Source organism: Camponotus floridanus, unplaced genomic scaffold (genome assembly GCF_003227725.1).
Source record: "Camponotus floridanus strain SB8 unplaced genomic scaffold, Cflo_v7.5 scaffold48, whole genome shotgun sequence".
Taxonomy (NCBI): domain Eukaryota; kingdom Metazoa; phylum Arthropoda; class Insecta; order Hymenoptera; family Formicidae; genus Camponotus; species Camponotus floridanus.
The window spans coordinates 56,509-83,087 of record NW_020229636.1 but is presented as its reverse complement, the minus strand read 5'-3'; the positions used below and the strand labels follow the sequence as shown (position 1 = coordinate 83,087).

Here is a 26,579-nt window from a genome sequence, read left to right as displayed (position 1 = left end):
ATTCAAAATTACTTTAAGCTAGAATTGTTAATATGCACGACTCTCCGTCTGACTTCTGCGACTGATTCACTCGCGAGATATTTGTGGGTCGGAGAGCTGGTTCTGCGTTGAAGATTTTCACTCTGCGGACGCGTGGGGTAAGGGCGGCGACTTGTCCGAAAAGGATTTACGATCGACAAAAACGCACTCTCGCAGAATTTCGCCATCGCGACCAGCCGACCGTTCGAAGCGACGAGAGAGTCGGTCCTTTCGATTTCGTTCTCGTTGCGAGATTGCAACTTCTCTCGAGACTCTCCGACTCTTGCTGTGGGAAAAGAGCGAAGATAAAAATAACAATTTTCGATGACCTCCTTGGTCGCTGAAAAAAAGAAAGTGCCTAAGTCTGCGTTCTGGGAGAGAAATCAATTCAACACAGTGATATTTATTAAAATGTCAAGATATAATTATGCCAATAGTATTATATAAATTTGTCGATTGTCAGTTATAAATTTTCGCGATATTACGTGCAATAGCAAAGCTTCTCTCAAAATTTGCAATTATTTATAAATGCGTTCGAATAAAGGTGAATTAAATTAAATGAGAATGAAATTAAATGTAATTGAAATTTAAAGATATATGGAATAGAGGAGATTGTCGATTTTGTAATATTACATAAGATGATATAAGATATGCTTGATTAACACGCAGACGCTAGATCTATATCTGTTTTCAAGACGGCCGCGAACTTCATCCTAATTTTCATGCTCGCACGTTGCATGCTAGTGAATGGCGAATGTTATAGGGTCAATGGCGCGTAGAAACGGCGCCGTAGCACCGTAAACAGATTCGTATTCTTAGACAGGATTTTAGGGGTCAGCCACCATACGTCGTTAAGCCATTAACGATGATATAAAATCCCCTCGCTAACGCACGCGATGATGTTCCGCAATTTCCGCGCTGTTTATTCAGCGTTACTGGTTGATCAAATTGCGAGTATCTGCTTCAGAAGATTCTGCGCATAATAAGCGAAAATAGCGATTGATTTCGCGAGCATTTCATTATTAGATTCGTTTTTTTCGTCATTGATAATTTAACTTAAGTAATAAATTATAATAACTTGAAAAATTGAGATGATAGATATTTTGATTCGATAGTAAAGAAATGTTATGGATATAAAACCTTTTTTTTCTACTTGAATTTCAAGATGTATGTTTTCGAAAGTATGTATTATATTTAGGTATGATATAAAATGACTGATAAATATATAAAATACGTACTTAAAAAAACATATTATTAGCTCGGAAAGCAATCAAACTTTTATTATTTTTATAAGAGCTATCTTATGTGTGTGTCTGACCATAATATCTGTATCTACTATCGAATCAAAGTATATCGCTATTTTAGTTTTTTTGACATAGATAGATATAATATTCGAAAATACAAGATTGCGGAAGCTAAAAGCTTAAGATTATGCATAAAAAATACAGAAACTGAGTAATAAAAGTCAAATTTTGAGATGAAAATTTTATTTCAAACAAATTCATAATTTTCAAGGATACTTGAAATTATTTTGATAGAAACCATGTTTATAGACAATTTTTTCGTATTTTCAAAAGTACAGAATATAAAATCCAATTTTCTAACAAAGTTTTCTTCAATGTTTGTAGCTTATTAATTACTCGCATTCTTATCTCACGATTTGAGAAGCGGATTCGCGCATCACGAGCATACAAGTTTTCGAGCGCATAAGTTGGCATGTAACTATGAAGAAATCCCAAAGCGAAAGTGAGAACGCGTCTCTTCGTCGTCTTCGCTGTCATACATATCCAGCTTTTAGCGCACAAACTCCTACTCATGCTGCTGTCAGTGAAAACCGCACCGATGCGATAGCCCGTAGAATGGAACGCGAGGGAAATGAGGAAAGTCGGGCACCGATGAAAGTGAGAGGACGCCGGCTACAGGGTGTCTCTCAGGCAGATTATTCCGCAGTCGATCGCGAGAGAAAGGGGTTTACTTCTAAAGCTTAAATAAACAAAAAAAGAATTATTCATATAATTATTATTTTTGGAAAACATTATTTCATATACAATTTTTTACATAAAACTATTTAAAAAAATCAATGCCTTTCATGATTGTTGATATTAATTTGTACTCGTTCGTTTGGTTCTGGATCAGGCTTAATAGAATGGCTAATCCAATCAGATAATTGATAAAAATGAAAAGAATGCAATGATATATACCTCTAAGTAAGACAGAATAAATCAATTTTTTAATGATAATTAAGTGTTCAAAATTCATAATCATTGTTAAAAATCACATAGCCAAAATCCGCATTTTTCTATATTAAAACGCAAAAATTCAAAATTAACGAGCGTCGAGAAACTTTTCGAAATATCTATTTTCTACAAAAACTCAACCCCGGTCGATTTATCTCTTATTTTTTCAACGCCTAAGAAACGCTTATCATGCTCGTTGACAATAACATTGTCAACCGTCGACGAAAGCTAAGCAACATACGGGCATGCGCGCCCATATGTCACGATCAGCTGATCTCCAATCAGCTGATCGAAAAAGATCGTGCGCATGACAAGTGTAAAAATCTTAACTCCTGACCTCATCGGCGGCCAATAATGCGCGGCGCCCTAAGGTCACCACTAAAATATAAAATTAATTGGTTCACGTCGCAACGGGCCCAAAAATTCCACTCGCTATATAATGGGTACCACGCGTGGACCCACCGAAGTCTGGCACCGAAGTCTGGCACTTTCGGTATGGCTATTATCGATAAAGGTAATATTATAGGCTCGCTCTTGTAAAACCGCTCTCTTGTTAAATATATCGCTCGCTTTAACCACTCAGGTCGCGGTTCGTAAAGTTGTCGGATTAACTTCTCTGTAAATTATTGTACATATTAACTTTTTTTTAATAATTGTGTGGTGTGTTGAATAAAGAAAAAAAACTTGGAAAATACAAAAAAATTTACATGCCGTGTGAGGTCATTTAGCTTTAGTACTTTGTCTGTGCCAGTCCGTCCATCACTCTCTCAAATTTCTGCGCTGTCGCGGCAACCCGCAGTCGTTCCGCGAACATTAAGTAAATAAATAATTAAAGAAAAATAATTTTAGTAACGTCTAGATTGTTTGAAAACGTATTTTTTGGGTAAATTTTTTAAAATGTATCCGTGAAGAATAACTGCAGCTAATACATATGTAGTAAATAGAATTTAGTTTTGTTGGAAAATGAGAAAATGCGTCAATGGAAATTTTTACATTTGCATGAGAAAAAATGACTTATACATGATATGAATAACTCATTTTTAGAATAATTTTTCAATAGAATTTTCTGAATAAATACGTGTTATAGACTCGTTCTGCGTCAGTATAAGTTTATTTATAAATCAACATTTTTATTTTTATATCAACAAAGTAAATTTCTTGCAAGATTATTTCTCTCAGTTGCGTTCGTAATTTAGATCTAGGATTCTTGCAAAATAGATTGCGGATCGATATAAACATGCTCTATCCCGTACGTTGATAAACAGATTAAATCGCAGAGAGAGAGAATTGAAATAGTTAAGATAACGATTATTACAAACGCTAAAAATTAATGATTTTGATTTATGAAATATCATAATATCGTATTATTTATGAAATATCGATACATGTAATTTTAAAAACATTAAGAATATTATTAATTTTACATTAATATTATTAATTAATTTACATTAAGATTATTAATTTTGAAGAAATACGCCTTTTATTTGTCTTTTTTATTATACGTGTCTAATATTTTTTCCTTCTGGTTACAGATTGACCATACGAATGCCAGTCTTCTGAGCGGACAGAAGATTTCGAGGAAGAATCTCGGCTAGAGTTGGTGAAGGTACAAAAGACGCAGGAGGAGCGACTATTGTTTCGCGCAAAAAGAAGAATAATGGCAGGCGAGGACACGCAGATCCTGTCGAACGGTAACGTGGAGGCCTTGACGATCATCCCGCCGAATATGGCAAACGGAAACGGGCTGATATGCGGCGGCAAGCAGCACAACAACAACGGCTTGATACCGAACGGGAAGTTGCATAGCGGGATCGGTGCCGTGGAAAATGGCAAGTTGATTGTGCCGGATGAAAGATCGAGCAGCCTTCATACAGAGTTCGACGATGCCGATATTTCCTGCGGATGGGGTCCTTGCAGGCCCCACTGGCTGCAGTACTTCGCTACGAAGCAAGCCTTCCTAGTAACCTTCTGTCTCACCTGGGTCAGTATGTTGAACAAGTGGTTTTATAATTTTCTGTATCACGTGTAGAGATCCATAAATTAATAAGTTTCGTAAATTAGAATGAACAAAAGTGAGTGCAATTTTATAGATTAAATATAAAATATTTTTCGTATTTTGTTAATGTGAATTGACGTAAGATCATTTTCGTTCTCTTTGTCAATATACAGGTGCTGCAGGGCATGTACTACACGTATTTCGTCTCCGTCATCACGACAATAGAGAAGCTCTTCCAGATCCAGTCGAAGACGACGGGCATCATCATGTCGGCCACGGAGATCGGTCAGATCGGATCGTCCCTGTTACTAACGTACTATGGCGGCCAAGGTCACCGGCCCAAGTGGATAGCCTGGGGCATGATTCTCTTCGCCGTGAGCTCGTTCACCTGTTCGTTACCTCACTTTATCTTCGGGGAACAGCTGATCCTTCAAAACGAGATGCTGCTCAGCGGTGTCGGGCCCGGCGGTAACGGCCGCGGGCTTAACAATACTGATCCCATACCGGCAAATCTCTGCAAGTTCCCGGAAAGGAACAACACATTAGACGGGTGAGTGCCATGCTGTCAAAACTCCTCTTCGGTTATTTTCTTCTATTCGTAGATTCTTAATGAGTGACGCCTCCCGGCTAATTTGACAAAGGCTACGGACGATTTATCATAATGAAGAAAGATGTCTTCATTAGCTTAATCTTTGTGATGAAATAGTAGCTAGTTTGACAGTAGTAAATCATCCAAAAATAGAGAATTAAAATTTATTAGTCGTAATTATTTAAAAATTAAATTTTATAATATTTTTAATAATTATATTATAAGTAATATTCAATTAATTATCGTATTATCAGCTTGATTAGCATTATCAGTAAATTTATATCGATTATTTTTAGTTAATTTATCATTATATAGATATTGGATAGAGATTGTCTTTTTTTTAAAGCCATAAAGAATAAAAACAAGCGTGCTTCAATTTTAATATATCTTATTTAATATATCTTTCTATATCTATTATCGTTTTAATATATCTATCTTAAACGTCTCTCTCATTATGTAATCATTATAACTATATTTATATTCTTAATTTATTATTTTTTGCTTAACAAGTCATGAAAGAACTTGTCCATTTATTTATATTCGTTTATTAGTCAATGGAGAAACGTTTATGGCACGATTCGAGAAAATTTATGATCGTTGTCAATTACAATGTGTCCCATGGAAGAATAAGGCAGCATGTAAACGGTCAGTTGTATTACAGTTTTAAGCAGAGATATAAGATATAATCGTTTGCCATAAACACGTGATATAAGGTGGAATATGCCAAAGTAATAGATACGTAGTTTTGCCTTAAAATCGTATTGTACAAAAACCGGTTTGTGTTGTATTTCTGCGTGGTAAGATGCACCAACGGTTTATGATTCGAAGGCAACTAACAAAACGAATTCACGCATTTTACATCATTACACAGATTCTCTTTACTTACATCTTTTAAATCTGTTGCTATTGAAAGTAAGAGATCGAGAATAAAAAAATTAGAATATTTATTTATTCATTTGCTAATATCGCATATAAGAGACAATCCTAAGCTACAAAGAAAGAAATCCATTCTAATAAAATAGAATTATGTCAATTATATTTTTTTGATATCACGGAATTGTGCGTTATGGAGCATACAGTTTCACTTATCGCCATGCTGAGAAAAATGATTATGTATCCGCACAATTTGGGTCGCTCCACGTAGGCGTTAGCTTCCTGATATAATTCCGGAAATAGTTGATTACATGTTTTAACATGAAATAGAATATAATTATCGGTGCTAGATTTAGGTAATGATATGTATATTAATTCAGCTAATATATTTACTTAAATATATAAATACAAAAATAAAAGAGAGAAGGCAGATTTTTTTATAAATTTTAAGATTTCGAAATTGAGATATTATTCTCAAAAATTATTGATTTTGTAGATATAATGATTATATATATAATAGAATTTGATTGCAAATATCAAAAATTTTTTTAGTTATCAAGATTAAGATTTTTTTAATCCCATTTTTTATTTCTTTTTTTTGCTCTCTTTTATTTAGTTTTAATTTTTTAAACTTTCGGACACACATAAATATATAATACCTTTAATATCACTCTAATGTGTTTACTTTTTTTATTTTTTTATAGTACAACATACGATAAATATACATACGAGAGATTATCTAAAATTAAGTAATATTTATGTTAATGTTTATATCAAGAATGTTTATTTCGTCGAAAAAGTATGACACTTTATAATCAATTTTATTCTAATCTCATCTGATTTTCTTGAAGATGGAATATATCGACGCCAGCATCGCAGACCGATTCATCGGAATATTGCAAAGGTGATTTTCTCAGGGAGCAGAGAATACAGAGCAAGATAACTACGGTGGTGCTTGCAATATTTTTCGTATCATTGCTCGGCGTAGGAATGGGCCAAACAGCAGTATATACACTTGGTATACCCTACATCGACGACAACGTGGCTAGCAGAGAGAGTCCTTTATATTTCGGTAAATTCTCATCAATCTGCAAAAGTTATAATAGTAACTTTTATCTTTTTTATATATTTTTCATTATAATAGACATATGAATATTATATTAAATTTCTTTTAATGATAATCAGTTTTCTATTTACTCAAGCTATTCGAATATTTACGTCTATTAAATTTCATTAAAAAAACACTTCATAATTTTTATAAATGTATTTATCATTATTATAAAAATTATTATATTTGTAATATGTAGATTATATTGATATTTATTTATCTTTTTCTCACATGATTATTGTTCGCAATATGAAATAATAAAAAATATATTAAAATTATATATTAAATTATATACTAAAAACAAAATCATTTGCTTATGTGCAATAGCAATTACTATTGGGGTGCGGATTCTCGGTCCAGCATTAGGCTTCATTCTGGGTTCCTTATGCACGATGGTTTATGCGGATTTGACAAGGACTCCACAAATCACGCCGACGGATCCAAGATGGGTCGGTGCTTGGTGGCTTGGTAAGTTTATGATAAATCGTAATATTTATCAAAATTAATGACTAACTTAGTTCCAAAAGCCAATGATGTTCTTTTTCTAAGCTGATTAAAGAGAAAAATACTCTCTCTTTGCAAATAATTTCGTTTCAGTTTATAGAATTAAATATATAATTGATCTATCATGATTTTTAATAAAGCATTTAACCTTTGATTCGAAGTAAAGATTTAAAAAAAAAATTTGAAAAGAGAGAGAGAGAGCTAAAAATCGCTCGACCTTCATTGTTCAAATTGCGCAGTTAGTACTGTACAATCAGCTATTTGCGTTTATTACGTAGTCATGCTTCGTCTTTCGTGCTTGTTGTCATATTGAAAAATGTCTGGCGACATAAAAAATAATTTTTTCAAGTGTGATGGGAAAATATTCTCGTCACTTTCATGATCGAGCAGAAACATTTCGCATTGAATTATTCTTATTTATCGCAATAACAGTATTAAATGCAACACATATTATATCAATTTTGTATAAAAATAATTATAAATATTATTATAATTATATAATATAAAATTTATATACATATAGGCATAATTATTTATTATTGCACGTCGATTGACAAATGTTAAGGAATAAAATCGTATGTTTTACATAAAAAAATTATTTCTTAGCAATTTTCAATTAGTTTAATTATGTATCTTCACAGAAAAAGAACAAAAAGCTTATTATCTAAATAGCGATATATCTATTTATATATCCGAATGATTCTTTCCTTGTACAATAACTTCAATTCAAATATTACATACAAAAAGTTCTATAAATTTTTATTTAATATTTTTTGACATATCTCTGTCGATAATATTTAGTGTATTAAACGTCCTTAGGATTAGTCTCTTAAAGATGTCTCTTAAAAATAAACAAACTTTGATACACACATGATAAATATTTATATAATAATCGTTTGTATGATAAAGTAGAGATATAAACATGAAAATCTCACAGTACATGATAAAATCATCATCATTTCAAAGTTAACAGTACAGTCGCAAGCATTACAAATAAATTTACACAACGAATAATTAAACATTTCAAAGACACTATTGAAAAGAAAAACCATTAAGAGTAATAAAAATAAGAAAAATGAGGGAAATCGACTTGTGTGAACTGCTCCGTCGAACAAAGGAAGAGAGGAGAGAAATTATTATTATGTATGAGAACGGTGATTCAGAGTACAAAATTTCTCGTAAGACGAAGAAACCAGTAACAAAAATTAGAATTATTATTTATAAATACAAAAAAATGAAAGCATTAATTCAACGTAAGGAAGTACTTCAACGCTCACTTAACGAAAGTGATTTACAAATGATTAAAGAAGTGTCACCTGATATGATAAATTCGATATGCAAGATGATATCTATTGAACTAGAACAGCAATTAAGTGAAAAAGAGACAAAAATTCAAATGATAAAAAATAGAAAAGTAACTGCAGAAAATTGTGTAGAGAACTTAAAGAACTTGGCGAAATGTAAAAAGAGGATTAGAGACATATACAAATTCATTGGAACATATAAAAATTTATTGTAAGTTATATGTAAAAAACATATATGTTAAAACAAATTTATATATATATATATATATATATATATATATATATATATAGAATAGTCTATACAAAGGCTTATATATTTATGTCTATTTTTCTATAAAATATTGTGACATTTTTTCATAAAACTTAGAAAAGAAGAAATATAAAATTTTTATATCTTATTTACGCATTTTCCAAGGACGTCTAAAAAATATATAATTATATATATATATATATATATATATATATATATATAATTATTTATATAATGAACTTCTATTATAATAAATAGAAAATTATGTAACATTTTTAAATTGAAGTTAGTTCATCGTACGAATATTTTTTACTTTTATTTGTATTTCAACGAATATTTCTCTCGAAGATATTTGATAACATGAGAAGGAAGGGGAAGTACATTACTGTGATCTAATTTATTTGGATAATCGCTGTTTCGCTATAATCCACAATTATATCGCGAGACAATATTATTTATTTTTTGAGAATTAACTCTTTTTTCACATGATGTTTCAGGATTAGTTTTAATCTCAGCAATGCTGATGTTTGTCAGTATTGGAATGTTCGCATTTCCGACGCGTTTGCCGAAGAGCAGGACACCGCCTCGACGAGCGGATGCCAAGAAGCCCAGTCTCCGAGGTAAGTCCTGATTTATCTTTCGAGATTTGCTCCGATCGCTCTCGTTGGCCGTTTCGGCTGCGTGGCATTAGCTTAATCTGTTTTTATGACTCGCCGTAAGCTGCTTCGTAGCAAGTTTCATCCCTTCCTTTATTATCTCTCTAGCTTTCTCTCTATCGCATGATTTCCTGCGTGAAACGTCTAAAAGTCCTCGAGGAAAGGATAACTAGCGCAACCGCAGTTTGATTATGATATGGGTTTATTCTCGTTGCTGAAATGCGCGCCAGTAAATATAGGGCATACGTCATTGCTTTCTCTCTTTTTGCGATTGCAACTCGTGATTTGCGATTCGATTGTGATATCTCGATATCTGATGATAATTTATAGCGTATCGTTGCCTGTGATGATATTGCATCATCATGAAAAATTAAATAAGTCTCATGAAAATAGAAGATTATGAATAAAAAGAACCATTTTGTGAGTAAAGTTTCAAAAATGCATAAATTTAGAAAACGAAAAATTTGATTTTCTTTTAATTACATATAAATATAATTTTTAATTTAATTGTTAAGACATATAATTATGTTATGGAAAAAAGTTTTTTTAATGATTTGATAGATCCGAAACCCTCATATATATTTTTATAGATGGAAATGATGGGATTATGCGTAAAATTCAATTATTCTATAATTATTACATTCAATATAAAAGTATTGCGATAAATATTTGAAAAAACGCAGAGCATGATTATTGTTAACAGCAAGTATTTTTGCTGAAACGTTCTCACCGAAAGGTGAAATTTTGCACACTTGCCATAGTATCGAAGGTTAACGAGAATGCAAATAAAAGTCGGAGACACAATGTGCTCTTCGGAAGTAAATCGGGAACTTACGATTTTTGCATACAATCTGTTCTTTTGTGCATCAAGACAACGATATATCGACGTTCTTTTTTATGCATCTGTTGATATATTTTTTTTTTCAATTTATTAATTTAATTATGTCAATTTAATTATTTTTTTTCTTAATTTTACTTGACACTGTAATTAAAAGATAGAAATAAAAAAGTATGAAGATTATTCAGAGATAGTTTCTAATTATGTTACGAATACATATATTGAAATAAAATCGTAATTGATTTATTGTTGAGGTCAATTTGATGCCCCAAAAGAAACGCTAAATTCTTTCGACACGCAGACTCTTTTTTCCCTCATTACTATTCTGTAAATTTATTTGTAGCATACTTTTTTATTTTAATCACGAAAAAACATCTAATGTCTTTAGAGCACGATTATATTGTGAATAACACAAATACATATAATTGATCTATAACAAATCATATTTTTAAATCGCCTTGTTCATTAATTCACGCAACAAGATGAATCATTATCCCACATTCGCAGTTATATCGATATTTCGCGCAAAATTTCGCGATATATCATCATTCCCCTTTGTCGCCTAATGCGATTCGATCGGCTCTATCGGTATGCGCATAAAAGGAAGAATAAACCGAACAGAGATGATCTCTCAAGCGTGAGTCCCCCAGTGATCCAAGGTCAATAGCGAATTTAGGTGGCGAGAGGAAGATGCCCGATGTCGCCTTTGCCTATACATAGTATAATACGTGCGTCAAACCGGGAAAGTACGACCGAGATTTGCAGCTTTCGACACACCTGTAAAAAAAGTTGGGCGCATGATTAGCCTTTCCTTGATGGAGAATCATCTCCTCGAGCGAATCTCGCAAATTCGGCGACCGTGAATAATCGACCTCGTCCCTGATTAGATTTTTGCGCGCGCGGATTATTTTTTGTTATTTTGCTATCGCAGTTTTCAGCGCTAAACATGCGCTGTCAGAAATGGCTCTTTGAAGACGGTGCTTCATGCTTCGTTTGCGATCCAATCACCTTGACCTGTTTAGCCTCTGATTTCTCCTAAACCGCTCAAGGTGCGTCAACAGAAATTTAATACATCGTCAAATTAATGCGCGTTTATATTAAAATTGTTATATATATTGAGTAATTAAATAAATATTATTAATTAATTCTGGAATACTATATTAAATGGCATAAACATATGAATAAAATATTATTCATATCTTTTTTCTTATAAAAACTTTTTTGAAATATGTTTATATGTATAATATGTAATATAATATACATATATAATAAAACCAATATAAATCAAAAATGGATTTAAAAATGCATTTTATTTTAATTTTCAATTTTTGACAAAACAAAATGTTTATTCATATAACATTTCAAGTTAAATAATATTTGCAATTAATACGCAAGGACTAAAAATTAATTTAATAATATTAATGTGTGTAAAATATTTTATAAATTTGGTTTTTATGGTAAAATAAAAAAATAGGATAAATAAATGAGCTTAAAAAATTGTAGATCTTAAAATTAAATACATAGAATTAAATAATTATAACTAATAACTAATATAATTATAACTAATTATAATTATAACTAATAACTAATATAATTATAACTAATAATTATTATATATATATATTTTTTTTTTTAAATATGTGCCAAAATAATTTACTTTCTCTCTCTTTTGATATTTCAAAAATTCCTCATTAATTACACAAATCATCATACAACTCAGCAACAACTTGTAGCTTGTTCCGAAAGCCCTGAAATCATCGGATGCTCCTTTAACGGACCCTCGACACTCGGGGATGGCTCGTTCACCCGTGTGCGTTACACGCGCGTGTGCGTCACGTGCGTGTGTACGCGCGTGAGCGCGCACGCCGCCGCTTTCTCTGCGTGTGTGCGTTAATAATAATGACTGACCGACTCGTGCACCGAGGTGGGGCAAGTTCACGGTCACGCGTCGTGTATAGAAGCGGTGGTGGACACGCACGCGCGTACGTTTTGCGCGTGTACGCGGACTAACGTGCGTGTGTCTCTCACTCTGCTCCTTTTTTTTGCGTTTTTTTTAAGTTCTGTCTCTTTCTCGGCCCCCTTCCCCATCTCTCTCTCTATGTCTTTTTATATATATGCGTTTGCCACAAGCCGTATTATTTACATATCGTCGCGCTTAATTTGGCGAATCACCTACGCAAAAGCCTTTTTTAATGCGTCTAACTTTTTAACTCGCATGTCTAGTGTTTTATTTATTATCGGACGCATTATTATACCTTGTTTCAAGCGAGTTTTTAATTTACATATATATGATGAATATTTGAATATGTTTTAGACAGAGTTTATTTTCGCAAATCCGGATGTCTTATACATATTGTTTTTGGAAGTAAAGTAAAGTAAATGATAGTTAAATATGTATCTCGAATTTACAACAATTAAAATTTGGTAGAAGCCGTCTCATAGTATTTTAATCTCGCTAATTGGATTGCACAAAAGTTATTAGATGAATTTAATTGCTATTATATCATTAAATTTGATGAACACAATTAAAACATACTTCTATGCATTAATTTGTATTGATCGTGTTAATTTTCTTACATATCTCGCGCGTTAATTGCTAATTTTAAGAGAAAGTTGCAAAATTGAAAATCTGTCCGAAATAAACGAATATGTATTACACGGTGATCGGCACAACGTACGCATTCGGACCTTTAAAGGGCATTCTATACGATAATACTCGGAGCGCAATGTTAGTCACGTTTGTCTACTCATGGTCTGTGGGACGTCCCTATGCGGAGTTGCCACGACTTGTAGCTGGGCTTACTCGGATGCCTAGAAGACTTCTAGGCAGTCCTAGGTATGTAGCTTCGTTTGCACGCACAAGGTTACGCATATACTGTACACACGCTATAGTATCATGCGAAAAAGATGCTCGACTGGTCTGAGTAGATAAATTAACATAACGTTCAGAAAGAGAAATCAACAATGTATTTATTTAGTTTCTCTTTCGACTGAGCGAATTATAAAATGAATTAATTCCTTGACCTTATTTTCCAATTTGAATAAATTTAACTTGGAAATACAATACATTTTTTAAGATTTTAATTAAAAAGACGTTATTAATTTGGAAATACAATAAATTTTTCAAGATTTTAATGAAAAAGACGTTATTAATTAAAATGACGTTAGAGTTTATTTGAGCAAATAGATTAAAATAGTCGTCAAACAGAAAAACAACTGAGAAGAGGAAAATATTTATTTAGCTTTTCTTTTAAATGAGAAAAATGTAAAAATGATTAAATTAATTGAAGTAAATTAATCTTTTTTTATTTGATCTCCGATTTCAATAAATCTGATTTCGATCTAACGAATAAGAATGCATTAGGGATTGTGTAGAATTTTTAATAATCCAAATTTTTTATTTAAAACATTTTTTAAAATCCATTTTATAATTTTGATATTAACTAATTAAATAAATTCCAAGTTAATTCCAAAGTGCTACTTCTATCTATACATTTACATTATAGCAGATATTTAAAAGGAGACGAGTTTCTTATCTTAAGCTTTACTACTTACCCGACTCATCGAAAACGAAGAGAGACACATGCGAATATTCTCTCGTTCGATTCGATCGTAAATTGATGAGAGGAAGAGACTCGCAAACATTTAGCGAGTCTTGATAATAATTTCGAATGTTTCGGATGTTTTCTTAATCGATCCTAGACTGTTGGCGAACTATAAGCGAGTTTCCAAGCAAGTCTACATATACATTTCAATGGGTCAATACGTTTGGTCGTTCGAGCGGGTATATCTTCGTCTGGCAGGGACGCGTATAAAAGTCTACGCGTTTGCGACGCATCGATCTCCACCGATACGTATGTTAGGCGAAACTGCCAGTATATGTCTTTATCATTGTCGTTATTGAAGTCATCGATATTAAAATCGTTTGTTGGCGGAATCAGCACCAAAGACGTCTATCACGTATGGCATAAGTTCCTTCTCTTTTACCTTCTCTCGGCGTGAAACTTTTTCTCCTTTAGTCTCGCTCTCACTTCGTCCACCGTCGAGTTTTCTTGGATGCTCGAGGAAGGATATAATACGGGAGAAGAGAGGAAAGATTGCCAAGGCTAATTAGCTCGTCCCTCGTAATCGAGCTCGTAAATATACAAAGAATTGCGGTAGACTCCATCAGATTTGTAGAGAATAAGTGTACGGCTTGAGTAGAGACAGAGAGATCAGGCAAGACCGAGACTAATAAGAGATAACCATGGTCATTTCAGAGTCCGACTAGAATATCGCTAAGTTTTACGTAATCTTCGCCCATGAAACGTGTAATATGTTGAGTCGATGACCGATATGTCGCACATACGATATGAGATTCATTTGTTTAGAATGGTTACAATTAATTAAAAGACATGCATAGTTATCAAGATATTTGACGTCAAAACTTCAAAGGAAGGATATGGCCTTCAATTACAGAGCGAAAGAAATATCTCTGTTTGTCAAATATGCATTTACAATCAAATAAAGTTTTATTACAATATCGAGTAACATTATTATTAGATTCTATTTATTTATATTTATTTTTCATGAAAGATAAAAGATGGTTTTTTTTTATAATTGATAATAAATATTTCTTCCTTATTGAACGATAATTGCTCCTTGTCATTTCGTTGATAATTTATATTATTCTGTGTGTAAAATTTATCAGGACAAATTAAGTATGTGATCAATTATGTGAATTGATAATTATATTAATTTTTATATTTATAAGCGTGCTATAACATTTTGATTGCAGATTTTCCGAGTGCAGTGAAAAGACTACTGAAAAACGATATACTGATGTTCAGGACAGCAAGTAGCGTGTTGCACATCTTGCCGATCGCCGGTCTTTACACTTTCCTGCCAAAGTACCTCGAAAGCCAATTTCGTCTGCCAGCTCATCATGCGAACATGATCTCAGGTAATTATCGCGAATGAACATGCAAGTGGATCTCGAATGTATGTACACTCAATTATACATTCCAGCCAGAACGAATTCAAGAAAAAAATAATTTTTTCTTTACATTTTTCTTAATGTTTCTTAATGATTTTAAAGTCTCAAAAATGGTTTATTTGAAAATTTTTTAAGTTTGAATAAACAGTTTCGAAAATGTTGATTAGATTATCTACATTTAATTCTTAATAGTCTCATTTACAAAATTTTTTCCGCAATATTTAGTTGCAAAAATATTTTTAATATTGGTAACAAATTCCATTTGAGAATTGAAAATTTTAACAATATACTTAATGTTGAATGGATAAAGTTATCAATACATTATACTAGTATAATATAATAATAGTATAATAGTAAACGTTAAAATAAAATAAACAATAAATAAATAATCTTTCCTCATAATTTTAAAATCAAATTTTTAAAAATGTAACATTTTGATAGCCTGAGTTGTATTTGATGAAATTATTATTCTCTCTCTTTCTCTTTTTCTTTCATCAAATTTAATCATTCTCTCTATTTTTTCCCTAATCTAAGAAAAGTTATTTTTTTGTTGAATTGTGTTATTAATGATAAGTATTGTGAGAGCGATGAATCATGTGTGGAGTAACAGCAAAAGTTTTTGAAAGATTGGCAATGTCGCAAGATTTTGCCACTGAATGTCCGTCGTGATTACGATGTAAAGTGGACAATTTGACGTAAATGACACAACGGATATGTTATTCCACCGAAAAGAATTATCCTCTCATTTCCTTTATTGTACAGAAATTTGTGATGCGAAATTTTTTTTTGTTGGTCAATTATACTGAATTACTTACTTTGCTTTTAACTTTAATTTTTTTATTTCATACAATTCAAGAAAGATAATTTTATATATAAAATTAATAAATAAATTTTATATATAAATACTAAAATTAATAAATAATTTTATATATAAACAAATATATATATATATATATATATATATATATATATATAACAATTTGCAATAACATTTTATAGTTTTAATTTAATTTTTTTATATTTAGGAATGTTATTTAAATTAATTAATAATATATAGAAGTTAATGTTACGAATGAACAATTTGATAATCCGCAGAATAAATTCGCGTATCTCAGTATTAATTGTATGATGCCTTATTCCATGTGCGGTGCATGCGCGCACGTGCTAATTTATGATGATTGTTCGTCGAGAATTGGCGCCGGTCGTAGAACAAGGCTGCGCTCCGCTTCTCTATTCTATTTCTCATTGTGCACCCGAGTATTAATCTATGGTCGTATTATTTGAGGAATAATTTGGTACAAGTACCCGCTATATGCCGTATTGTTGCGCGCGATGCTATTATATTGATTTCGAATTATTTCATAGTCGCCCGATGAAGTTATATAAAGCCAATGAAAATATAAGTAGATATTCTTGAAACATCTTACGATCAATTTCTAACATTACAATTTGGTTTTATTCTGTATATTTAATAATTTGTAAATATTAAAAAGATTAATATTTTTATCATACGTTTATATTAGGCAAAATTAAATGAAATTGAACAGCGTAATTTTTGATGTTTTAATAATAATAATTACTATTATTTTTATTATTATTACCTAAAATCTTTTTTTACTTTTGTATAAATATATTGGAAGGAAGCATATTTTTTTATTAATCAAATTGAAAAATAATATTTTTCTTATCTAACAAAGAACTTTTAATGAAAACTGCTTTAAAATGAAACGATGGTGAATCCTTGAATTCTCATGACTAGACTATGATGCAAAGCATGAGTTACCAAGTGAATGGCTTTGGACGATCGTATAATGAGCGTGATTTTTTGTGCAGGTGTTGGCGGCATCCTAGTTATGGGATTGGGTATTATAATTAGTGGTGTATTTATCTTGAGAGCGAAGCCTAACGCGAGGTTTGTCGCAGCCTGGATCGCCTTCACTGCGGTCGTTTACGCGATCGGCATGGGTGTATTGATGTTTATTGGTTGTCCGATGGACGATTTTGCAGGGCTCGTGTCACATTCTGACGGGTAAGGAAAATCTTCTCATGTCTAACAAAACTTAAAGTTGAATTAAATTAAGTTGAGAAAAATTTCACCGACACAAATAGCAATTATTATCTAACAAAATTTTTTTATTATTAATATTAATTCATATCACAGAAGGATGTTTGAAACAAAATTATAGCGTTTGTAAAAGTTTAAGTATCTTCGCATTCTTGAATTAAATGACACAAATCTATTTTACATTTTAATATTTAATATCTATTAACAATGTTTTCGAAAATTTGAGTCCATTGTTTGTAATATTACAAAAATTTCGCGGTTATTTCTTCGCGTAAACTTCGTATGTAAACGACGATGGTAGTCGATCGCTTAACAACAAAAAACAACATGTTTCAATGTATATCTTATTAGAATGCGCATCGTAAATATTGCATATATCGGAAACGCGTGAGAATTTTTCGCTTTCGCTTGTTACCAGTCTTATTTACAAATCAACAATATCTTTCAGTTTCTACAGATGTGTGCATTTTGAGTTCTTGCACTTGTTGTGATTTTGTTTAGTTTATAATACTTCATAAACGTTATATTATTTATAAAACATGAATAAAAAATCTAATGCATATTATATTCTTTAATGACTGGATTTTAATAATTTTGACAGTTTAATTGATTCTCATGCAGCGAGATACTATAAAAATAAATCCTTTACAATCTCTTATACACATTAATGTTATATCATAGAAAAATTATATAAAATTGCACAGGGAAAAAAGTTGATAATGTTTAATAATATATTTCGAATATATTATACTGGGATAATTTTTTTATGCGTATCTCCGCAGATTTGTATTAAATGATAAGCGATTAAGTTTAGCGAGTTTAAAGATCAGTTTAAAAAACCAAATCGACATTTTTGCAGACTTTCCAGCTTCGAGCCAATCTGTGAGGCTAGCTGCGACTGCGACCGAAATAAATTTAGTCCAATCTGTGGTGCGGATGGCAGAACGTATTTCTCCGCGTGTCATGCAGGCTGCTCGAATTATACGGTCGCCGACGGCAAAGTGGCATCGGTAAGTGCTAAGCCCAGTAGAAACAACACCCCGCAGGACATGGTCTGTGATGACATGTCTGTTTGAGCGAAATTACGCGGGATACGCGATAATAATTGAAACGGTCAGCTTGGAAACACCGTAGCAATTGTGAGTGTTGCCGAATCATTTCGGAGTACAATACAGAATTCTGGAGTTTTTTGAATAAAGTGAAATATTTAGTAACACATATATCATATTATTGTGCCTGTTATTATATTTATATTGTATCATATATCATTATCAAGATTAATTTTGAGTTATGTATGTCTCGGTTCTTTTTGATTTCTGAATATCAAAGTATTGTGTACGAATTTCTGAGCACACATACTTTCCAGATATTTTTATCATTATCTATCAATGTAGCAATGATAAAAATTTAAGTAAAGAAAAAAGATATTAATTCACATATATAAAATAATTTTAAAAATTTGGAATAAAAAATGCCAATAAATGAATAAATAGCAGATGACTGTGTGAATGTAATTATATTTTAGTAATTCAATTTTTTAACAATTATGTTTTTAGTATACGAGAAGCCTGACAAAATATGTCGCAAACTATCAAAAAATTATATTCTTTGATTTACGACTTTTCTCCTCTGATAATGTTATGTTTAATGTTTCGCAGTTTTATAATTGTCAATGCATCGAACACAACGTGACGATACCGGAAGCGTTCAGCACGGCGACCATCGGTTATTGTGAACTCGAGTGCAGCAACTTTTGGGTTTACATGATCCTGTTTTCGGTCTTCGTTTTTATCCATTCGACTAGCGAAGTAGGCTCCATGCTGCTTATTCTCCGATGTGTGGATCCCAGAGATAAGGCCATGGCGCTTGGTCTGATACAGTTCGCCATCGGATTATTTGGTAATTACTTGATAAAAAATATTATGTTCAAGGGAAATAGATATCGCAGCGTGTCCTTATTCAAGAACTTCGATTCAAGTAAAACGAAAAAATTAACGGCTGAAGTTTGATAAAATTTTCTTAGATTTAAGTTTCGAAAAGAGAAATATATTTTTTTAACATATAATGCAATGAATTGGTTTCGGATTAGTAGGATTAAAAAATAAAAATAAATTAATGTGAAAAATTGGTATAAAAAAATTAAAAAGAGAACTTTCTTTAGTGTGAAAAAATGTCTTGAAATTACCTTTTTAACAACATAGTATGCTTAATATATTCATTTCTTTACTTCAGGTAATGTCCCATGTCCTATCGTTTATGGTGCTGTGGTAGATTCCGCTTGTCTCGTATGGGAATACGCTTGCGGTGAGCGAGGCGCCTGCTGGCTTTACGATTCGAATGTATTTAGAATGTTCTATCATGGTAAGCATATTTTAAAAGAGAGATGTTTGAACCCTCCATTTATTGCGAATATTTAGATTCTAAGTAAGAGATTTCGATAATTATATTAATTATTCGAGTATATTTTAATTAATGTAGAATAATTTCTTTTTCAATTTGTTAGACGACTTGAAAAACTATTAATAAATAAATTAAAAACTGAGATTTGCGAGAGCAAAAGTGTATACTAGTAATACATAAAAGCGCGGTAATACGTGCAATATTATATATAAGATTGCGTACAAACATAGAGTTTGCGTAATAGCGCGAATATCTCTCGACAGGTACAACGGGCGGTATCCTCGTGTTGGCCTTCGTGGTGGATATAGTCGTCTGGTACAAGGCCGGGAGCATAAGCTTCGTGGAGGAGCAGGAGGGCGAGGAAGGTACCGCGGAGGAAATGGCGACGTTAAAATCGCAAGACGCTCAGACGATCGAGAATGACTATTTGTGAAGGTTTCGCATTACTCTTTGCGGTGAACGGGTCGTGGCCGATGCGTCGTCGTCATCGTCGTCTAAGGACTCAGTGCAGTGTCGTAGAATACATGGGGGCATCGTTCTTCGCGAAAAGTATACCGGAATAGAGATCGCCGTATGTTCCGGGGACGCAACGAAGGATCCACTTGATGATTACAAGTCAAGAAGGATCTTCTCTCGAATGAGTTCGTATCGACGAAAGTCTAGTCTCATTTCTCTCCTCGACAGTAGGAGACCGCCTCTCAGGACAATCAACGCTGGTGATGCGAATGTTTTTAATGTCCGCGCGCGCGAAAATCACAAGAGGACTGGTTGAAGTAGGTGAATGACGTGAACAATTACTCGCGAGAGAATTGCAATTGTTGAACGAGGAAGAAACAGATACAATTGCAAAGTTGAAGGAAGAACTAGAAGACTCAGAAGATTATGATTCAATTACGATGAGCAGGAAGAAGGATTGCATGACTTCTACGGAACAAGCACAATTACGTGAAGACGATACCGATTACTGCATCGCGAGATATTCTTGTAAGCATGGGAGAACTGTATGAAAGATTAGCTCTTGAGTTAACTCGGCAGTTATCATCAGATTCAGACATAAAAAATCATTTGATGACAGGAGAACGACAGAAATAATCATGCTCGAAAAGAGCTGACAAGAGCGACTTATTATATAGGTCTCCCCCAATCGCGTCTCGAAAAAGTTATAGTAAGGTTTCTCTCTCAGGGAGGGCTGTCAGTAAGTACACGCAATATAAAAAGTAATACTTCCGTGCCTACGAAACGACGGTGCTTGCGGCGAGCACGCGGGATTCGCTTCGACGGATCCGGAGAATCGAATCGAATCAAACCACATGGGCGGCCTCGCGGATAAACGCGGTTCGCGACAGTGAGGGATTGCATCGTGCGTTGCGCACCGGTGTTGATTAGTACGGCGTTCTCGTTGCTGCACGTTATCTAACGGTAACATTTACCGTGACGCGAAAGGAAACGCGGGGCACTACATGCCCTAACATAAGGCTGCAGCTTTTTTATTTATTTACTATATAGAATTTTGTTATAAAAGGGGTTCGTGAATGAAGAAAAACGTTAAGGAATCATTTGATGCTTCTAAATTCGAACAGCAACAATAAAAAAAGATTTATTGTGTTTAGTTATAAAATTATCAAATTTTTTAATTATCTTGATTATTATAAAATTTTTATTAAAAATTTTTTATTTTAAAAGATAGACAATTTTAAATATTGGGATATATAAATATTGGGATATAAATCCTTAAATATTAATATACATATTAGTATTATATAATACTAGTAGTAGTATAATATATAAGTATATATAATATATACACTTATATATTATAATACTACTAATGAATGTAAAGTATCAATTATTGAATTTCACTGTTTTGGAATTCAACAGAGACAGCTATTGGTTAGTTACTCCTAATTATTTATCGCAGCTATATTCAATTATGACATGAGATAAAAATTTTTGTTTCATTTATTAATGAATAGCTATCAACTCGATCAATAGTTTTGTAAAATAGAATATGCAATACTGAAAAATAAAATATAAAATATAGAATTGAATTATCATTAAAATATATATGTGTAGATTTAATTAATATATTTATTAACATAGAATAATAAAAGAAGAATTTCTTTGTTTTATCAATTTTTATGTCGAATATAAAAAAACTTTTAAATTATTTTGACATATAATGGAGGAAAAAATTTACATGATTTTTCGCTTCTGACATTATAATTTAATGCTGCAATAAAGAATTAGGAGTTTTAAGAATCTGTTATTCTTTTGGAACAGAGTTATAATTTAGGATTAATTGATGGACGTAAAAAGAAGCTTGCTGACATAGTAGAAAATTTTATCAATTATTATCTTCATAACAAAACTTGAGAATATTAATTTTATTTATTTACTAGAGTTTTAAAATACATTGTAATAATATTTTGATTCATATTTTGTTATCAAAAATATGTTTATTGCCATATTGCATTATATATAATGCATTTTAACTATATATACATAATGATAGATGTAGATTTGTGTCTCGAGAATCTTTACGTTAATCTGTTTTAGTATGATAAATGTAATATGTTAAACACCTTCAAAATTACTTTACGATTTATTTTTTTCAATGAAAAATTGTGCAAACAAACATTTTTAAAAAACTTACAATGTCTATAAAATCTAAATAAATAATTAAATAAGTAAAGGACTATATGAAACACCTGAAAACGTGATCAAAATAGATGATTACAAGTCAGAGGTTGAATATTTGCAGAAATATGTATTAACCGAAATGTTACGGTTATATATTAATAAATTATAGAATATTTAGAGGACATGAGATAATAATTTCTCAAATGTAGTAAGTTGAAGGCTCTCAGAATCTTTTTATATTTAACTGTTTAATTTAAATGTAAGATATTAGGGGTAATCTAAGAATCTAAGGCGCAAGTTATAAAATGTGCAATATTATTGAATGTAAAGTTGCAGAACAAAAAAGAACTGTATGTTTCTTCAATAAATCTATTACTTTTTTAATGTTAGAGTTTTAATTTAAGAATTGGTTGATCGCGCGCGTCAGATATATTTCAATTTAAATCGAAATGAATAAACACACGAGTTGATATGTTCCGTGTTTCCTTTTCAAAGGTAGCACATTGTTCGATCACACGGTGCGCATTACATTAGTTGCGATCATCTCCAAAAACGCGTAAGAAGAAAGAAAGGCGAGAAGAAAATACCGATCATTCTTTTCGATCAATCGTTATACGATAGGAAATGTCTTTCTTCTCGTGGATAATGCGCATAAAAAGTAAGCAAAGTACGCATATAATTATGTACGTGTAAGAGAAAGATGTATACTTGCGTATATAAGTGCGTGATTATGTTTAACAGTTTAAATCATCAATCTGGTCAATCAGTCTTCGACCGTTCATGAACGAACATCTGCGCTTTTAAGCTACGTGCCCGTGTGCTGCTTTAATCCTTGCGTATCCTCTTCCCGTCGAAACTTGGAAAGAATGCGATCATTATGATGATTGATGTGTGTCAAATTTTCACACAAATGTCTTGTGCAGATGGAAATTGTCCGTGAAAAGCATGACATAAGAGAAGCATCGCGAACGATATAAATCTAAACTACAAAGAGCAAATTTTAAATGCAAGAAAAAAAGAGTCTAAAAGAAAGAAAATTTTATAATTGTATTATAAATTATGTTATTATATATAATTAATATTTGTAATTAATATTAATATATAATACATTAATATATTATCATATATAAATAATTATATATTATAAATTTGTTTTTAATTCGAAAATCAAAATTGAAAAAAATATAGTTTGTACTATTTTATTCGTTGCGATATTATATGTTGAAATAAAATAACAATAAAATAGTGATTGATAATTATTATGAAAATATTTCAAGATAGAAGTAGATAAATAAATAGTTTCTTTTGCTATACAATATCATTGCATTTATAAATTTGTATGTAATTGTGCCTTTTTAAGAGCAAAATTACATGTGTTTTAGATCTATATTATTAGTTGCACTTTGAATACAAACAATATGCTTATTTAATGAATGATCAATTAAAAACTACAAGCTATAAAGATATTACTTAAATGCATACATCAATTATTGAAAAATCAGAAATGTAAGAATAGTAAAGTAATACGCGCTAAATACAATATGTCAAGGATTAATACAGCAACAATTACTTCCCAATATACTTCTCGTTATTGTTAAAACGAGTTCATTATTTATATTTTGATTTACGACTTTTATAAAATAATAAAAGAGTAATTGTTAAGCTCTGAGATGTTGACTATTGTTTTAACAATGATGCGCGATGTATGGACGAGATTCTAATATATGATAAATTTACAATGTACAATATTTTTATCTATGAAAGGGCTCGCATTTTTTTAACACGAGGTTTGACGCGCAGACGTTCGTGTTGAGCGGCTTGAGACATTTTCTTGTATGATTGGTTCTCGATTTGCATTAAAACGCATTATAAACGAAATTTTGCAAATGGAAACAAGTTTTCTAACTAGTTTATTTCCAGATTTCGCATGATATTCAAATTTATCTTTTAAATATATATTGATCAAAATAAATATTAATTACGTAAATATTGATTAAAATAATTTTTCATTTTTGATGTAAATATTACTTTAAAATATGAGAAATTATCATGTTATATAAAATTAATTGAATTATAAAATTATAAAATTATTTGAATTAAAATTCAAATTCAATTAGAATAAATTTTCAGTGAAATCACGAAAATTATAGACTTTAATTGTATTTAATCTTGAATTATATACGATTTTAAATTTGTCGAATTATTGAGAACGGATTTAATAATGCAAATCGAGATTTACATATATTTATGCATTTATTTTTGCTTTGCTTTTAAGTATAATATTCAAATACACATGCACATAAACATCCTCATATTCGGAACTCCTCTCGGATCTCGGATGACTTCTTAGACCATCACCCCCGTCCGTAAATTTTACGCTCTCATAAAGTATTACAATAGTAAACATTGGCATAGATATCTATAACATAATTATATATTTGTGATTTGAAAAATACTTTTCACGTAATGACTGGCAGAAGTCTCCAAGTGATGCGGAATGAAAAAAAGCGAAAAAGAGAAAGAGGAGAATGAAGAGAGATTGACGAGATCGAAAGTGAATATACATGCGATATATTTTTAAAAATATGTGTCATATGCATTGTTTTGCTTTCGATCTCTAAATAATTTAAAGAAAACAGAAGAAAAAGAGATAAAACAAAAAGTAATACCAATTATTATTATTATTATTATTATTGCACTAATGCAATAGGTTGAAACAGCACAGCCAGAGGATGCGAATACACACATACATATACACACATTCAAAGAGACAAATGAAGAGTTTAAAAAAGCTGTATTTTAATATGATACACTTTACACGCCGTTATGAAACACGCTCATGAATGACTGATTGTCTAAATGCTTTTTAGTGCTTCGCACATTTTCTGCAGCAATGAAAGAGGACATCGTCTCACATTAGTAATATGCGTTTTCCGTGTCCACGTAGAGAATTGCTTGTAGTCAGCGTATATGCGAAAAAGAAGAGCAGATGAAAAGAACGCGCATTTAGAGAGAAATTGCGCAATGATTAATTGAGAATATTGGAAACATTCTTTGCGTGAAAAAGGGAGAACATATTTGAAATATTAGCAATCCAAACAAAATGATTGATTAAATTGCTTGATGATTAACTGATTAATTGCTTGAAGAATATTCTAAAATAGAAAAAATTATTTAGATGTTGGATAATTTTCTTTTAATGTAAGTTATCGGAAATTAAATAATTTTTTTATATTTGAAAAAAAATATATGAATATATGTATATAAATTAAATTTTGAACTGATTGTTTGTGTGATTGTCAATTCAAATCTATTCTCTCTTTTTCACGTACGGTCGGCTTTCCGGTTCGATCGATCTTGTCGATGGTTATTAACCTTTAAACACAGACGTAGTTTAAAGTTGTACCATCATGAACCTACTTCATAGACTATTCAATTTTTAAAATTTATTATTCTTTCACATATTTATATGTAAATTTCATTTTTTACATATGCATCTTTTTGTTACGATTTTCGTTCTCTTTCTAAATATGGCATATGAATTTTTATCATATCTTTTCATTTGCAGGAATTGTTTGTGTTTAAGGGTTAACTCACTTGAACTTTGCAGTTTAGCATGATAAACGGGAAATATATTTTTGGAGAATTTTATGTTTAGGCAGTTATGTGTGTACTTTTCTATTGATCCCGAGAACCGGAATGTCGTCCACGAGGCACGAAAACAGGCTTTGGATACGCTGTTTTATGTGAAAATGAAGATAGTTGAGAAAGCCGAGAATCAACATACATATATATATATATATATATATATATATATGTGTGTGTGTGTGTGTGTGTGTGTGTGTGTATGTGTGTGTGTGTGTGTGTGTATATATATATAGATATATATACACACACATATATATATAATTATTATTGTACAATATTATTTTACTACTTATATTAATCTATTTACTAATAATCTCGAATATAATGAAACGAAATTATAATTCTAATTAAATTACAAGTTTGACTTTAAAGTGATTAATTATCCTTCTTCGCGCATTTATCAGTGGAATTAAGCAATCTCGTTTTAAAAGCGCGAAGAGCGATACGTAATTTTATTAGTCGGTACAAGCAAGCAGCG

General features: G+C 31.4%; 1 protein-coding gene across 11 annotated transcripts in view; it reads left to right on the top strand.

The window, feature by feature from the left end:
- Positions 1–21,398, top strand: part of LOC105259426 (solute carrier organic anion transporter family member 3A1) — a 93,833-nt gene extending 72,435 nt beyond the window's left edge. For 10 of the 11 annotated variants that reach the window (XM_025412169.1, XM_025412170.1, XM_025412167.1 and 7 more), the window contains 11 exons: positions 3,788–4,236; positions 4,425–4,801; positions 6,565–6,785; positions 7,149–7,289; positions 9,377–9,499; positions 15,151–15,315; positions 17,182–17,377; positions 18,273–18,423; positions 19,072–19,312; positions 19,646–19,774; positions 20,077–21,398. In XM_025412169.1, the coding sequence (XP_025267954.1) occupies positions 3,913–4,236; positions 4,425–4,801; positions 6,565–6,785; positions 7,149–7,289; positions 9,377–9,499; positions 15,151–15,315; positions 17,182–17,377; positions 18,273–18,423; positions 19,072–19,312; positions 19,646–19,774; positions 20,077–20,246 (2,238 nt within the window). In that variant the 5' untranslated portion in view covers positions 3,788–3,912 and the 3' untranslated portion in view covers positions 20,247–21,398. Of the gene's footprint in view, positions 1–2,687; positions 2,770–3,787; positions 4,237–4,424; positions 4,802–6,564; positions 6,786–7,148; positions 7,290–9,376; positions 9,500–15,150; positions 15,316–17,181; positions 17,378–18,272; positions 18,424–19,071; positions 19,313–19,645; positions 19,775–20,076 lie in introns of those variants that run through there. The other variant, XM_011271340.3, reaches the window with a different exon arrangement.
- The last annotated feature ends 5,181 nt before the right edge of the window (positions 21,399–26,579 follow it).